The sequence below is a fragment of the Gallus gallus genome, chromosome 1 (assembly GCF_016699485.2).
Source record: "Gallus gallus isolate bGalGal1 chromosome 1, bGalGal1.mat.broiler.GRCg7b, whole genome shotgun sequence".
Taxonomy (NCBI): domain Eukaryota; kingdom Metazoa; phylum Chordata; class Aves; order Galliformes; family Phasianidae; genus Gallus; species Gallus gallus.
The window spans coordinates 188,601,072-188,618,209 of record NC_052532.1 but is presented as its reverse complement, the minus strand read 5'-3'; the positions used below and the strand labels follow the sequence as shown (position 1 = coordinate 188,618,209).

The 17,138-nt window shown below is 46.1% G+C and overlaps 1 protein-coding gene and 1 long non-coding RNA gene across 8 annotated transcripts in view; one reads left to right on the top strand and one right to left on the bottom strand.

Moving 5' to 3' along the window:
• Positions 1-3,635: 3,635 nt before the first annotated feature.
• On the bottom strand, positions 3,636-11,850 carry LOC107052318. The gene is made up of 2 exons (XR_001464731.4): positions 11,795-11,850; positions 3,636-5,676 (listed from the first exon to the last, which is right to left on the bottom strand). It is a non-coding gene; the product is annotated as an uncharacterized LOC107052318 (long non-coding RNA).
• A 221-nt stretch (positions 11,851-12,071) lies between these two features.
• The window catches only part of TMEM135 (transmembrane protein 135), a 167,144-nt gene continuing 162,077 nt past the window's right edge, over positions 12,072-17,138 (top strand). For all 7 annotated transcript variants that reach the window (XM_015280334.4, XM_015280342.4, XM_040648167.2 and 4 more), the window contains exon 1: positions 12,072-12,224. In XM_015280334.4, coding sequence (XP_015135820.1) covers positions 12,084-12,224 — 141 coding nt within the window. In that variant the 5' untranslated portion in view covers positions 12,072-12,083. The remainder of the gene's footprint in view (positions 12,225-17,138) is intronic.

The following is a 17,138-nucleotide window of genomic DNA, read 5'->3' as shown; positions in this document are numbered from 1 at the left end:
TCTGTAAACCATTCCTACATGACATTCACATCTTTCTCTACCTATTCCTATATGAGTAAAGACAAACACAAACTTCATTCCGGGCTGTGAGAAGGACTGGTTTGGCAAGTCTTCGGCAAACAGATTTCCTAATTTCTATCCAAGTTGGCAAATCAATCATATGGATTGCTGTTATACACACTCGAGGACTTTCAAAATTAGTACAAATAATGGCATTCATTCTTGTCCGGAAGGCTTTGCTGCCATTTTTTATTTACCTTGTATTCCTTGCCCGTGTAGGTGCAAAGCAATTGAGACCTACAAATTGCATCTGTCTCCACAAGCAGTTCTTTGTCCGAAGCACCACTTCCATGACCATTTTCTGACCTGAAATATCATTCCTCCTGACCCGCCCTGTCCCGCGTGCACTTCTGCTGCTCCTCTGCCTCCTTGGCAGGGTAGGTGCAAGTTTAATTGTCTAAAAACGAACTGAACAAATTGAAATAAATAGTGCTGTGATGACGAGGACGGGTGGTGTGACCACAAAAGAAAACAGATTAGCTTAGATTGGCTTCAACTGTCAAGGAGCCGCACCCTTAACCTTTTCTACGGTGCTGATCACTCTGGTATTGTAGCACTGTACAGAGGTTTTGTTATCAATGGAACAAATGAGGAATTTTATTTTATTATTACTGGATGAAGCATTTGATTATATAGTGATCTTTCATTCCTGGGCAGTGTAATTTATGTTTGCAGGCTGACAATTCATCTAATTCCCCATAGACAAATAGATGAAGTTAGAAAATAATGGTAGTTTATGTGAATTCTGTTTTTCTCAGGCATTTTTATTCCTCAGAGAGATTTCATGGGGCCAAATTACCATGAAAACTAGAATACCATGATATTTCAGTTCCATATGGTAAAAGTTCATGTCATTCATTATTGTTGACACTATACGTATATCCTTGGGGAACTAAGAAAAACATAAAAATAAAACTCCCAAAAAATGTGCATTAAAAAAAAATATCTATGAAAACTGCCCTTTAACCCAAATGTTCCCCAAGAAAACCTAAAGCCAATTATTCCCCAAATATGGAAATTTCAGACCACGGCTGAAACATCCAGGAGAGTTTCTGGAGGATGCACATTGCTGCTGCCCCAAGACCACCATGATAGAGGACAGCTACTGAAAAGACCAGTGATGCTCTCTGTGCTGCCCCACACACACCTTGCCTTTTCTTCCTATGCACCTGGTAGGTGTATCTGTAGTGCAACTAAGGGTGAGTTTAATCTGCCTTTTTTTTTTTTTTAATTTTTATTTTCTTAAGAAAGTTAGTTTGCCACTGAATCCTGTGTAGTCAAGGCAGAAAGAGAAGGTGCTTGAGAGTCCAGTTTGGAGCTATTGAGGCTGCACTGCAAGTGCTCCACTCTGCCTTGACTATCAGAAATGATCATAGAATCATAGAATGGCCTGGGTTGAAAAGGACCACAGTGATCATCCAGTTTCAACCCCCCTGCTATGTGCAGGGTCACCAACCACCAGACCAGTCTGCCCAGAGCCACATCCAGCCTGGCCTTGAATGCCTCCAGGGATGGGGCATCCACAACCTCCTTTGGCAGCCTTTTCCAGTGTGTCACCACCCTCTGTGTGAGGATGTCATCTCACTGGACATCTGACTCATTCCTTAGCTGCTCAGGTAGTTGGGTAAAGCGAAGAGGAATTAACACAGGCTTAAGTGTAAGAAGTATAGATTAGGGGATTATTTATGGAAGAACCCTTGGGGTACAATGCATCACATCAGGATCAAAAAATGTCTTAATTTCAGGCTAACTAGACAGTCACTGTAATGCCCTTAAGGCTTGCTATGACGCTTGCACAGAAAGGGCAATGCCATGCCAATCCAGCCTCAGAATTATGAAAGGATGAACTGGGTCACAAGTTCACGATTTCAGAGAGCAAACAGACAGCATTTCTAGAATTTGTTTTCAAAACAGACACATAGGAAAAGAGAACTTTCAGAAGTCCTCCTAGAAAGTAGTACTGTAAGAGATGGCCCTGGGGGAGATCTTATTTTCCTTCAGCTAGAACAAACTGATGCTGGGTGTAAAAGGAAATTTATGTTGAGACTTTGAGCTTTTGGCGAGGTGTGCTATAAACCTATACGTCTATTTTTTTGACCATTAACTATTATAGCTCCTCCACACAATAGTGAAAACTGTATTTCAAAATGGGCTATTTTGTTTACTTAAAATGTTCCCCCATCATCTGAAAATATTATTTTCCTCACTGTCTGTTACTATGTACAGTTGTTCTTCCAGAGCAGTCATGAATGTAGTTCAGTGGGGGTGGGGGTGCTGGGAGGAGGTATAACTTCTTGGATATTTATCACTGTCTTCATAAAGTTTGTTGAAGTTCTGGTATGAGGGAACTTCTTTAAATCATTTGAGTTAATGCTCCTTTGTGGTACTGAGACTTCACCCATGGACCATCCTTCATGCTGTGTTATTAGAGGCAGTGTATTATCCCATCCAAAGCTATATTGACTCCCCCATCTGGGTTTTTGACAAAGTGAGATCTGTATAAAATCACATTTCTTTTTCTCAGAATATAAAGAACAAATATTTTATATTCGATAAAGAGAATGTAAAAGGAAGGTGCTCTCTTGGTGTGGGAGAGGGATGTAAAATTATACCACATTTGACCAGTTACCTCATCTCTATGCACATGCATGTGCACACGTATGCAGAACTCTGGCAATGAGTTTACTGCTCCCTATCTTCAAAGTCTTCCAATGCTACAAAACACTACAGAAATGTCAAGAGAAGCCTTCTGACAGTAATATACATCAGGCTGTGAAAGGAACTCTCCCAGTGAGTGGTGAAAGCCCAGTGAACGACAGTGATTCTTAACATGATGTGCACAAATTTGGACAAATATTACATGATCTACAAAACATGACTTTCAGACATGACTGCTACACAGAGGCATGGGTGGGTTTTTTGGGCTTAGCTAACCTCAAAAAGCAGAATCATTCCTCAGAAAGAATTTGTACTCAAGTTTATGTCTTCCGGATGGGAACTCGGATACCAAGATGACACCACAGCCTTTATTTACAGCTAGGCAAAATGCTGAAAACTATCTAAGACAGTATTGGAACAGCCAGAAAAGGAACCTGTTACTTTAGGAGGGGAATTTATTAAGAGGCATCAAGTTATGTGTCCAGCCTGTACTAAGCTGGGTTGGGATCTGAGCAATTCTCACAGGATTCTCTTAAAATCCTAACCTGAAATTCATAGAATCATTGAATCATAGAATGGCTTGGGTTGGAAGGGACCCCAAGGATCACCAAGTTCCAACCCCCTGTTAGATTTCTATCTATCCTAGAGTTAGTATGGGGAAAGTCTCTGCAGGAGACCTCTGTAAATGAGATCAGAACTGAACCATAAAACGCTGACCAAGTCATCTGGAGCACACGGAGCTGTGCTCAGCGATGCGCCTACCATTGCATTATTTCTGTGTTTATTACATTTCTTTTTTCCAATGTGCTGTTTTTCCTTTATCTGCAGCTTTTATTTTGATTTGCGTTTCATTATGATTTACTTTCATTTGATAGTTCTCAGTCTATTTGCAGAGAACAAAAGAATGCACAATGTCAAACAGTAGAATAATAGTGTTTATTTTCACAAGTTTGGAGCGATCAAATAACTCACAAGTCACAAAGTGGAGCCATGCCTGAGGTAGGTTAGGTCATCTCAAGTGTGTGGAAACAAACAGAAATATCCCATTCTTCACTATTGTTTATTATATTTATGCCACTTGGGAGTTTTAACAATACCACATATAGAAAACATTTGTTCTTGCTTTATGCGCTGTTTGGGGTTTTCTCAAGGATCTTTGGTGCCTTTTTTTTTCATAGGAACACTGCAATGTTGCTACGCTTTGGTGACTTTCTCAACTGATTTAGCAGAACTGTAAGAAATGGCCCCCAGGAATGAGCCAGGAGTGCTGAAAAGGAGGTTTTGTTCTCCGAATGCTTCTGTGTTTAAAAATGGTTCTTTTGAGAGTTGAAAGTGGCTTATTTCAACTTCTCGATTCTTTTTGATGTACGTTTAAAGCTCAGTCCAGCAGAGAGAAACCAAAAGTGTGCTGGTAATGATGGGCAGCCATGCAGTCCCATCAAATCCATTTTTATAATGCTTTTGTCTTTGACATGAGGTCCAAACATGGATGTCTAAAGCCACATCTACCTGCTTAATCCTGCTATCTAAAGAGCTAAAAGTCATCATGGGAGCGCTGCTTCTTTCGTTTACAACTGCTCACAGTACTGGACATCCAGAGTCCTGCTGAAGGACGATGCTGTTTATCAAACCAGCTTTGCAGGATAACCTAAAATCACGGCCATTTTGCTGGGAAACACAGACCTGCAACATGCAGTGATTCAGCATCTGTGACTGAGGCTGTTGAATTTCACTGCCGGGATGTCTAAGAGCTGGCAGCAGGAGTGATCAGAGTCCTAAGGCTATTTCAACATGGGCATTTGAAAATTAAGTCAGTGAAATTTACTGTTCATTATTCCTCTGGAAAGTTCAGGCTTAAACTGAAAGCCTTTTCAATAGCGCCGAGTTCCTCGAAACTATCATTGCTTTTCAAAGGAGCTCAGTTGCTTTAGAATAACTACATTTTATCTGTGGTCTTAGCAGCCCAACTTTATGGACTGACAGTTTTATTACAGAAACTTCAAGTGCATTAGGACTTCAAACAGAGAAAAAATGGCTCCTTCTGTGTCTTTTCTTAGGTTCACAAAGCTATTCATGACCATGAAAAAATTCCTGTGATTGAAGCATAAATAATGTTGCAGTAATAACCTCAAATAAGATGGGAATGGCTGAGGGGACAGAGAAACAACATTTTTTACTAAAGGATTTCATCATTCATTCCTCCCTGCTTTTTCTGTCCTGCTTTGGGAAAGATGTAACATCTGCAGGGCTGAAAAGCACAGCCAACAAGCTTGTACCTACCCTGCTTGAGGTCAGACCTCTCTATAGCACATATATCTCAGAACTCATTCAAGAGGTCCAGAGCCCTACTTCCCTCCTTCCCACTCATATCCATAGGAAGGTGAGCACCATCTGCTTGTTTGAAGGCTGCTGCCCCCACCTGGCATGCAGAGGTGAAGGACGTGGAACCTGAGCAGGACAGGTCTTTCCTGACTGCTGAATGAGGAAAACATCACAGAGGGAGGAAGGGGACATGAGTTCCAGAGGCAGCACTGTGATTGCAGGGAGCATGGGCAGACGTTTGCTTTGGTAGCACACAATTTTTCCACCCTAAAAGATTTTATTGCCATCTGGATGGAGTAGTGACACAGGCTGGGAGTAGAAGTAGGTTGCAGAGGTTTAAGGATGTTAGTCGAACGAAGGCAGAGAAACAGCCTTTATCACCCAGCTGAGGGAGTTTCAAGCAGGTTGAGGTAGCTGGAGGATGCAAGATGTTATTTTGCATTCTTTCCAGAACTACTGAGAGCACTTTCTCGAAAAGCAGGAAATGAGCAGAGAAGCAGCTGCTCCTCTGGGTCCCAGTTCCCATTCTGGGCTGCTGCTGGAGTGGTGTCCACGTGCACTGCCTCTGATTCCTCCTGTAGCGATCCCAGTGGCTCAGTTTAGCCCTTCATGGCTCACTTCAGCCAATTCTGTCACCTGATATAGAAAGAATAAATCACCATCTCCAGGAACAGCAGCACCATAGACAAAACACCATTGAAATACAATTCTCCTGAAGAGAGAAGTATGAGCACAGCTCAGTATGTCATCTCTTGGTTTGGCTTGCAGAATCAGTGTGGTGAACACCACGGTTCTGATTTCTTGATGTAATCCTTGCTACCTCTCTAAGAAAGACTTCAACATTTATGTCTGGAAAAAATCCAGATCTGTATAAACCGGAGGACATTGCTGTGTGTATTAAAATGTTCACATGGTATTATCCCACAACCCTTCCCATATTTATTTTGGAAATCGTTACATCTGGAAAATGGGAAAACTTCCAGTTAATTCTTTTACCTTGAAATATCAGCAAACACGAGGGGATATTGAGATTATTCCCTGCTAAAAAAGAAAAAAAGAACAAGTAGGATTCAGGACTATAAGCCAAAAGAGAATCCTTCTTCAAATAATGCAACATGGCTTAAGTTTACCATTGGGAAAAAAAAGGGAGAAAAGTGGTTCTTAAAGGGCCTCCGTACTCACCTCTGGGGAGGATGTACCTTGAGTACTGTGTTCAGCTTCGGGCCCCTCAAAAAGACACTGAGGCCCTGGAGCATGTCCAGACAAGGGCAGCAGAGATGTAAGTGGTCTGGAGCACAAATCTTATGGGGAGCAGCTGAGGGAGCTGGGATTGTTTGGTCTGGAGAAGAGGAGGCTCAGGGGAGACCTTATCACCCCCTACAGCTCCCTGAAAGGAGGTGGTGGTGAGGTGGGGGTTGGCTTCTTCTCCCAGGTAACAGTGATAGGACAAAAGGTAATGGCTTCAGGTTGCACCAGGGGAGGTTCAGGTTGGATATCAGGAAATATTTCTTCTCCAAAAGAGTGGCGAGGCATTGGCACAGGCTTCCCAGGGAGGTGATGGAGTCACCATCCTGGGAGGCATTCAAGAAACACAGAGATGTGGCACTGAGGGACGTGGTTAGTGAGCATGGTGGGGATGGGTTGACTGTTGGTCTAGGTGATCTTAGTAGTCTTTTCCAACTTTAATGATTCTGTGATTCTAATGCCAGCTCAATGAATGGCCACTCACTGCCATTCTAGACAAGCATGACAAGCATTAGGGAAATTGGTTGTGTTGTGAGCTTACGGTTTATGCCTACAAAGCTAATTATAGCCTGCACTTACACTTATGCCAGATCTTGAGAAGAAACAGAGATTCGTGAAGCTCTCTCCAGATACGACTGATGGCATGAGGCTCCAGACCCTTCTCAAAGGCCTTCAGTTCTCTCCTGAAATTTACTTTTTGCAGATTTCCTGGCAATGTTCTGACAGTGCCCTGGTGAGTACACAGCGCAGCCATGTCTGTGGGATCCTCTGCAGTTTACTGAGGGAAGCAGGTGTCTGTCAGTGTGCACACTGTATTCACCTGCACTGACCCAAGCTGAAAGATGCATTTATTCCCCAACTTTCATAGCAGCACAGTAATTTTCAGTGAAGATTTAACAGAAGGTTATAATGGAAGCATGAGACGGTCACATGAATGGCAAGAGAACAAGCAGAAGGACAAAATGAGAGTGGAAGCATGAGAAAAGTGGCTGCAAAGCCCTATTCTCCTAGAGAGCAATTCCTGGTGGACAAGAGGAGCTGCTTACAGAAGCACAGCTCAGGAAGGCACTGAGAACTGCATGAGCAGCAGGGAAAAGCTGGATCACCTGTCCCAAGGGAGCAAACAAATACATGGCAAAAAAAGCAACAAGCTGGAAAGCACTATGAGAGAGGAGAGAGGGCAAAGCTCTGCACTGCTTCCAAATCAAAATGGTTCCAGATTGTTCTGATGCATAAAAATGTTTAGGAGGAAGATATCCCAGATTCTTCTGCACTTGGAACATGAAGCCTCCCGTGATATGAAGTTCCCTGTTTGGTTTATTTCTTTGGTTCCTTTTTTTTTTTTTTTTTTTTTTTTTCCCTTTCTTTTTTGGCTGATTTTTTTTCAATCAGTTAAATGCTCTGCAATAGGTTCCAATCCAGACGACCTCCTAATACTGACCAGCAGGGTGAGGGAGGTGATCCTTCCCCTCTGCTCTGCTCTATGAGACTTCACATGGAGTACTGCGTTCAGATGTGGAGTCCTCAGTACAGGAGAGACATGGAGCTGTTGGAGTGCATCAAAAATGATGCAAGGGATGGAACACCTCTCCTACAAGGACAGGCTGGGAGAGCTGGGGCTGTTCAGCCTGGAACAGAGAAGGCTGTGGGGAGAATGGAGAGCAGCCTTACAGTATCTAAATAGGGGCTGTGAGAAAGAAGGAGACAGACTCTGTAGCAGGGTCTGTGGGGATAGGACAAGGGGAAATGGCTTTAAACTAAATGAGGGAAGATTAAGATCAGATATAAGGAAGAAGTTTTTTTTCCAATAAGGGTAGTGAAGCACTGGCACAGGTTGCCCAAAGAGGTGGTGGATACCCTGTCCCTGGAGACACTCAAGGTCATGTTGGATGGGGCTATAAGCACCTGATTGAACTGTAGGTGTCCCTGCTCATTGCAGGGGAGTTGGACCAGATGATCTTTAAGAGTCTATTTCAGCTCAAACAATTCTATGATTCTATGGGGACTCACTGTGAGGGCAAGCAGAATTCTTCACACCTCCATCTACTGCCATGGGCTGAGATCTCTGATTTCCCTTGCAGACAGCAGATTTGTTAGACACTGAAGATATTAGTAGAGAATGTTCTCAGACAGTGAGATTCTCAGTAACCTGGAAAGGTGGACAGTGCTTTTCTGCATGCAGCCATTGTCCCCTGAGCCATCTGTATGCCAGTTAGCATCAGTATAGGTGAGCTGGAGATCTGTAGTGCTGTCCAATAACATAGGTGTCGTGCCAAAGCCTGAGAGACATAAGTGGGAGTCTGGCCTAGCTAATGCTTGAAAGTTGCTTTCTGTCAGCTCAGCTGCAAATGGATGAGCTAGAAGAGTCCAGGGCAGTGGGATGCTGCTACATCGCTCACCTGTCTGGGAGAAGGCACAGAAATTGAGATATTGTACCTGTTCTTTAATGAGGCTTACATGCATCTGACATTTTTGACTGTCTAAACTTTAATCCAGATGTCCTGGTATATCTGACACTGCTGAATTAATGAGGAGCTGGAGTAAGCTGAGCACTCAGAGCACTCAATTCCCCTGTCATTCATGCTGCTTAGCAATTAGCTCACACTCTGCCTTTGGTTTTAGGACTACTCAGAGAAACACTCTCCAGGACACCCAGATATTTATTACAAGGCAAGTCTGAGCCATATCACCCAGCCTCACACCAAAGAACCAATCCCTGGCATGCATTTAAGTAGCTTTATAGACACAGCCTGGTATTCGCAGGGTACAGCCTTGTCCACATGGCCAGGAGAGCTCCTGAAAGCCCCAGGAACATAAGGAGGTAAAAGTAAAGGTCCTCAGTGCTTTTTGAATCGAAATGAGTCTCTTCTTTTCCAAGATGCTGCTGTCCTTGTTCTAACCAAGGCTGAGCTCCCAGGACAGCCCAGCCTGGGATGGGCTGTTAGGATTTTCCCATGCTACTTCACCCCTAGGGCTTCCCAGAATAGAGGACTACAACTCCATGGAACAGGGCCTGGAGCAAGGTCAGTGCTGCACTGCCTTCTTCGTTAGTGCACAGCCAGAGTTGGCAGAGATTCCAAACCTCCTGCTCAGGTCCAAGCAGAGCTGCTTCACATGTGAATGAGGCTGGGTTTTCCTTTATCAGGAGGTGTTTTCCTGAGCTGAGCTGGGCTAATCCATATCTTAGACAACAACTGCCATTTCTGCCTGCAAACAGTTCTTTAAGCAGTGCCCTGCAGAAGCAAGAAGTGATGCACTGGGTCACTGAACCACAAGACCTGCAGAGCTGCTCCAAGGGCTGCTCTGAAATTAACATCTCCTATTTTACTGTGTTGGCCCACGATGTCAGAAGCGAATGTTGGTGGGATGGCAGTAGAAGTTGAACCTTCCCACCAGTATTCTGTTATGTTTTGTTGCTGTGTGACAGATGGCAGCAGAGGGGCAGTCTGACAAAATGGTGTCTTACATGGAAGGGCATATGAAGCAAAGGTGTGGAACTGAATTCCTCCATGAGGGAACCGGTGGATAAAACTGCCAAGCCTCTATCCATCATATTTGAAAGGTCATGGCAGTCTGGTGAAGTTCCCACTGATTGGAAAAGGGGAAACTTAAGCCCCATTTTCAAGAAGGAAAAAAAAAGAAGATCCAAGGAACTACAAGACAGAGAGTCCCACCACTGTGCCAGGCGAGATCATGGAGCAGATCCTCCTGAAGGCCCTACTAAGGCACATGGAAAATAAAGATGAGGTGATTGGTAGTAACCAGCATGGCTTCACCAAGAGCAAGTCATGCTTGACAAACTTGGTGGCCTTTAATGATGGAGTTACAGCATGACACCATCTACCTGGACATGTGCAAAGTGTTTGACACTGTCCCATACGACATCCTGGTTGCCATGTTGGAGAAAAATGGATTTGATGGTGGACCACTCACTGGATAAGGAACTGGCTGGATGGTCGCACTCAGAGAGTTGCAGTCAATGGCTCAATGTCCACATGGAGTCTGGTGACGAGTGACATTCCTCAGGGATCAGTGTTGGGATTAGAGTTATTTAACATCATTGAAGGCAACATGGACAGTGGGATCGAATGCACCCTCAAGTTTGCAGATGACACCAAGCTGAGTGGTGTAGATGACACACTAGAGGGAAGGGATGTCATCCAGAGGAACCTGGACAGGCTGGAGAGGTGGGCCCATGCCAACCTCACGAAGTTCAGCCAGGCCAAGTGTAAGGTGCTGCACCTGTGTTGGGGCAATCTTAAGCACAGGTACAAAAGGTTAGGATGAAATGAGGAGCAGCTGAGGTCCGTGGTGTGTTCAGCCCAGAGCAGAGTCTGGGGAGACATGAGGGGAGGCCTCACGGCAGCTGCAGCGCCTCACAGGGAGCGGAGGGGCAGCGCTGAGCTCTGCTCTGTGTGACAGCGACAGGGCCCGAGGGAACGGCATGGAGCTGCGTCAGGGGAGGGGCAGCTGGGGGTGAGGGAAGGGGTCTGCACCAGAGGGCGGTGGGCATGGAACAGCCTGCCCAGGGCAGTGGGACGGCCCCGAATGCCGGAGCTCAGGGAGCATTTGGACAGTGCTCCCAGACATTGGGTTTGAATTTGGGATAGTCCTATGTGGATCCTGGAGTTGGACTCAGTGATCCCTGTGGGCCCCTTCCCACTCGGGATATTATATGGCTCTAAGATCTGGCCCTACCAGGCCCTATCTGCCAGCCAAGCTTCACACAACTCCTCACTCAGCCACTGTACACCCTGTACCCAGCACGGAGCGTTCACAAACTTCACAGAGACACCACAGGACATCCCAGCACGTTGGGCCCACAAATAGCCAGCACTGCAAGCTGGGCCACATGCCAGGGCTGCAGCTGACCTGGCTGCAGAACCACCCCTGCCCCCGAGGATTCTGTAGCCCAGCTCACACTGCAGAGGGCTGCAGGTACCCTGAAGCTGTAAGCAGCCCCAGCTGTGTCCCTCCACCCCCCAGTTTGCTTTCCCAGACACTGACACACCCTGGTGCAAATGCTCCCAGCAGACAGACTCCCCCCCCAGCGCTCCCAGGACTGCGCACACCCCCTGATTTGCAACTCCCCCTCCCCATGGAGTGGAGCTTTGCCATCCACCTTTCCAGTTTGCAGCCCCTTCCACTTGATTGCAACCCCCCCATCTATTTGCAATCCCCCTCACCCAGTGTGCAACTCCCCATCGGTTTGCAATGCCCCCCGGATTTGCAGCTCCCCCGTCCATCTGCAATTCTCCTCAGCCTGCAACCCTTCTATCCAATATTTATAACCTCTCCATCGGTTTGCAACCCCCATCTATTTCTAGATCCCCCTCCCCAGTTCTCCACCTTCCATCGTTTTGCAGTCGCTCCCCCCCACCCTCGTTTTGCAGCAACTCTCCCTCCATACCCCCGGTGCAAACCCCAATATCCATTTCAACTCCCCCTCCCCCATCAATAAATCAATTCTTAACCCATACCCAGTGTTTGCAATCCCCCCCCCCCTCACCCCGCCGCCATCGGTTCCCAACCCGCCTCCACGCTCGGCAGCCAGCCGCCCTACCCCCGCCGGCCCGCAGCCCGCTTGCAGCCCGCGCCACCCCGCCCCCCGGCGCCGCGGATTGGCTGCGGGGCTCACGCGAGCCCGGCTGGGAGGGGGGGAAGCGGCCACGGTTGCCCGCGAGTAACCCCGTCGCCGGCAGCGCCCCGCGCGACCTTTCTCCCGCATCGGCGGTGACGCGGCGGGAGCGCGCGCCCCCCCCCCCTCAACCTCTCTTCATCCGCTCGCGCGCGGCAAGATGGCGGCGCTGAGCAAGTCCATCCCCCACAGCTGCTACGAGATCGGGCACACCTGGCACCCGCGCTGCTCCGTCGCTGTCCTGCATGTCACGCAGGGAGCGCTGGCTGAGTCCCTCCGCATCTACGGCACTCTGTACCTGGTGGGTGGTCGGGGTGGGGGGGGCGCAAGGAGCGGGGGGAGCCTTGGGCTATGGGGGAGGAGGAGGTGTTTGGGAAGGGTATGGGGGTGAGAGGGTGAGCCTGGGGTGTCGGGTGTGTCACGGAGGGCTCTGTGGGGTGGGTGAGAGGTGTGAGGGAGGGAGGACGGGGCCTGGGGTGAGGGGTGAAGGGTATAGTGTACCGTTCTGGGGAGGAGATGGCATGAGGTGGTGGTAATAAGCGCTGTGGGTTGTGTGAGCGCGGTGAGGAGGAGGGCGCTGGGCCTGGGTGTGCTATTTTCAGCATTTCCTGGTGTTACGAGGCTTGAAATAGAGAACAACAATGTGCCCAGCAGGTTAGCATTATGTCTTTGGCAGCACTAAGTGTACCACGCGCGGGGTGCTGTTGGTGGCACCTTGGGAAAGGAATCGTGGTTAATCAGTGCCTTAGGATCAAGGAGGTTCCACTGTGTAATAAAGAAACAAGGCCGAAGGAATATATTAAGGCTTAGAGGAGCTGAAGTAGTCGGAAAGTATCCTACAGGTGAGGTATTTTGGTTTGGGCGTGCAATTAGGCTCAGTTATGTCATCTCCATTGCAGCTGGCTTGTGTCCAGCAAGTTAGGGTGTTGGTAGAGAAGTTGGCATCTGTTTGCATCCATCTGAGTAAACATATCCTGAAAGCTGATCTAAGCTGAAAGCGCTGCAGGTATATTGCTGTCCCCACCTCCGTGTTCCAGATGTAACGGTGCTCACAGGGCTGAGCAGTGAGCTGGCTGCAAGTGGAGTCTGAAGCAAAGTAAAACAAGTCACTGAGTCTCCTGCTCTGTGCTGGTGCTATAAAGACATCAAGACATTAAATGGAAGGGAAAGAGTGGGACCGCAGCAGTCCTGGCATGATTAGTTTAAGCTCCCATTGAGTGAAAGTTGTGAGAGCATCAAATGATGTGCTAAGGAAAGTTAATGGCTGTTTGGTAGCACTGTGGACCTGAGTAGTTGTCATGTCTAGCCGTGAACGTTTTCAGGCTGAACTGGCACAAACAGAAGTTGCCCCTGTTTGTGTGGGTGCATGCTGGGCTGGAACAGGAAGCCAATACCAAGAATGTGTCCTCTTCTCCACCTCCCCACCTTCCTTCAGTAATTTTTCCTCCGAGTCAATTTCCTGAAGCAGTTTGCCATGCAGGGGCACAAGTACTTGTAGCAGCAGAGAATGGGCCTGAAGTGAGCTATGTAGTGGTGATCCATCAGGCTGGCTAAAGATAAAGCAGCTTAAAGAGCTCTGTAGTTAAATCAAAGTTCTCCAGAAGCCAAACCTGGTAAGTAGGTTCCTGCTCATACCTATGTTATGTTTCCTGCAACTGTGGGTTTGGAGGAAAGCTCCCCTAACCTCAGTTGCTCTAAAATCTTGTTGTTGCCTAAAGATGGAGGAAACGTTTGCCTTCCTTTGCTCACAGACGTGTAACTGTACTTTGTGTGGTCTTGGACTTTGAATCTGTTCAAGGAGAGCAACGATAATTCATGCACTAACCCAGAAAGAGGTTTGTCTCCTGCTTCTAGCCAGGCTGAATTTTCAGCTGCATCAATGAATTGAATTGGCTACTTAGGGGGGTTTTGATGAGCACCAAAGCCAGCAGCAAGTGAAAACTGAAAGGGTGCAGCAGGGACTGAAGGGTGAAGGAGAAGCCTTGCACATTAAGTAGCCTGGCAGGGAAAGAGCACTGCTGAATTGAGAGTCATCCCTGAAGAAATTCTTTGTCGGACTTAAAGCTGTAGTTGGAAACCGTGTATTTGTGAGTGAAATGTTTTGGTTGCACAGCACAAACATTCTGTCCTTCATTTAGAATCACGTGGTAGTGTGAATTCAAGTTGCTTTATCTCCGTAATCGTGTCAGTGGATGTGCAGAGTGTTGCTGGTACTGTTTAGTCCCAATGTAACAACACAGCATCAAGAAGTTCCACTTCTGTTCTACTTGCTTGTTCCTTCTGTTGCCACGTGCTAATAACTGAGGCGAGTAGATGAAAGAGTTTGCTCTCAAAAGCTTGTGTGGAAATGAATCAGTATGAATGGATCAGGTGTTGCCAGAGGTCACTGTGGGAGAGAAGGACATGTAGTTAGGGACAGTTACAACCCAGAGTCCAAACTCTAACATCTACACCCCACATCTCTTAAAAGTTTGGGTGCTCTTCTGTCGTTGAGGGATTGACAGAGCCTAATTCACACAGTACTGCTGTTGTGTAACATGCTGGCTTTCAGTAGATAGCTGTGAAGAGTCTTTGCTTTGAAATGCTGCTGTTCAGTGGTGGTGGTTGTTGCTGTTGTTAATATATAACAGTGCTTATGTATTTTTACTTAGCAAAGTAGCCTTTAGATCATACTTCCACTGACCTTATTTTTGGTCCAGTTCTAGATGGTTTGTTTAGCAAAAGTAGATTTTGTATCTAAGTGGAAATGTCCCTCCCTGAGAGTATACTTAGTAACCATGTAGTAATTTGTAGGTGTTGCCAGTGATCCAGTGGTCCTTTATTTTTTTTTCTAGGTGCTTAGGTCAGCCTGAAAAGCTTTAGTAATATGGAGGATGTTTGGGGGAAAGGCAAAAAGAAGGGAAGATTCTCCCTCTCTGGGAGGGTTGGTGTGAGGTAAGGCTCATCGGGTGTTAAATCTGGCAAGGGATGTGAAGGTCTGCAGGAAGGGCTGCTTCAAATGCATCAGTAGCAAAGGGAAGATTGGGGAAAATGTAGGCCTGCTGCTGCATGGGGTGGGCATTCTGGTGATGGACCATGCAGGGAAGGTGGAGTATTGTTTGAAATATTTGTACTGCCTCACTACAGCCATGATTTTGGCGTTCTAAAGAGGATTCCGTAATGTACTCAAGTAATTCATTATCAATGACAAGCTATATATGTGTTCCACAATGTGCAGTTAATTGTACTGCCATTAAAATAAATAGGAGTTGAGTTGTATGAGAATTTTGTTTAAGAGAATTCTGTGGCGAAAGCATGTAAGAGCTGCTGTTGCATGTTATGGCTCTTTACATTCTTGGATAGAATGCTGCAATATAGTTTTCCTCTGAGTTGACAGAACTTATGCTTTTCATTTTCAACACTTGAACTCTTTTAAGGTTGTTTCTATCAGGAAAGTGATGCTGAAATAGCTTTCCATACAGCGTATTTCCCTTCGTGGTTCCTGTTAATTTTTTTTTTCTTTGACAAATATTTATGTAAAGGAAGTTTTAGTAGTTGTGGTGATGTCTTTTGGGACTGAGTAGTTGGATTAGTTCTGTGCACTTCATTTTCAGGACATCTCAGTAAGTACTGCTGCTCCAAGTACTGTGGATTTGGCCACTCTCCAGAAGAGATCAGAAGACAGCGTGGGCTGATGTTGTGTGTAGGGTTGCAGTTTGCATGTGTAAACGCTGCTGCTTACCTGTCTCTTTACCTATCTGTCCATCAGTGGCACACCTACAGGACCATTTGTGCCTATATTATTCCTTAATACGTGAAGGCTTAACTATTATTTATCTCAGTTCTTCATTAAGTGATAGTATCCTTTAGGAGAAAGGATCTTCCTGGCATTCATACAGGGCACAGTAATGTGGTATTTGGGTGGAGATGTACATCTTGCTGGTGGCTTTGGTTGGAAGCACCCATGTGACTTGTAAAACCTTTTAGATCCAGAGATACCTGAATGCCTCAGCAACCTGAAATACCTCCTTGAAAAATGTCAGCCATGTCCAACTGCTCCTTGTGTGTCTGCACTTTGGCTCAGATGGAGCCATGTTTGGATATAAAGGTCATTTTTACCCACCTTGGAGGGTTGATGTGAGCTGCGGATTCCTCTGGAATGGTATTTCTTTCATGCAGAAAGTCTAAGTCATCAAGTCATGAGTTTATAGGTGATATTCTGGCATCTTATTATGCATTCGGAGTTAAATTAGTTTTTATTTTTTGAGCTCTCTGAAACATCATGAAAATAACCAGTGCAGTTTTAGGATTAGAGACCACTCGAGTCAAGCTGCTGTATGCAGACAGGATGAGAGGGTAAGAGGGTGGTAACCTGAAGAACTTGGAGGTTACAATGGGTATGCGGTCTCGTTAATGTTTTGGATATAAAGTGGCTGGTAGGAATGCTTGTTTTGTAATCACGACTGCTTACATTTCACAAATGAAGCATTCCTTTTCATTTCTCTTCTGAGAGGCTTGCTTTCTGTGGATCGTGGAATCATAGACTGGCCTGGGTTGAAAAGGACCTCAAAGATCATTAAGTTTCAACCCTCCTGCCATGGGTAGGGTCACCAGCCACTAGACCAGGCTGCCCAGAGCCACATCCAGCCTGGATGTACAGCTTCGAATTCAACCAATCGATTATAGTAGCTGCTCTCAGTAGTGATCTTGTATTTTAGGTGCTCATACCTTTCCCAAAAGAGAGAGATGTCTTATATGTGTTGGCCAAATAACAGGGCATCCAGCTGAACTCTTAGGGGAACTCTGTAGTTCAAAGTCTTACTTAGCCTCTACAGTACAAATATGTATCTTCTGTAAGCTTTCCTGAGCAGCTGGCCAGGATGTGATGTTTCTCTTCAGTCCTTATTTTGAACCACTGAATCACTGAGATTGGAAAAGACCTCTCAGATCATCCAGTCCAACCATGGACCCATCCCCACCATGCCCACTAACCTCGTCCCTCAGTGCTACATCTCCACATTACATGAACACTTTGAGGGACATTATCTACGCCACCTCCCTGGACAGCCTGCTCCAATACCTCCCTGCTCTTTCTGAGCAGAAATTGTTTCCTAATATCCAACCTGAACTTCTTCTGGTCCAACTTGAGGCCATTACTGCTATGCTGTGCAGCAGAAGAGATACTTAGTAACTCCAGAAGAGTAAGTTGTAACAGGTACTTAATGTTCATTGATTC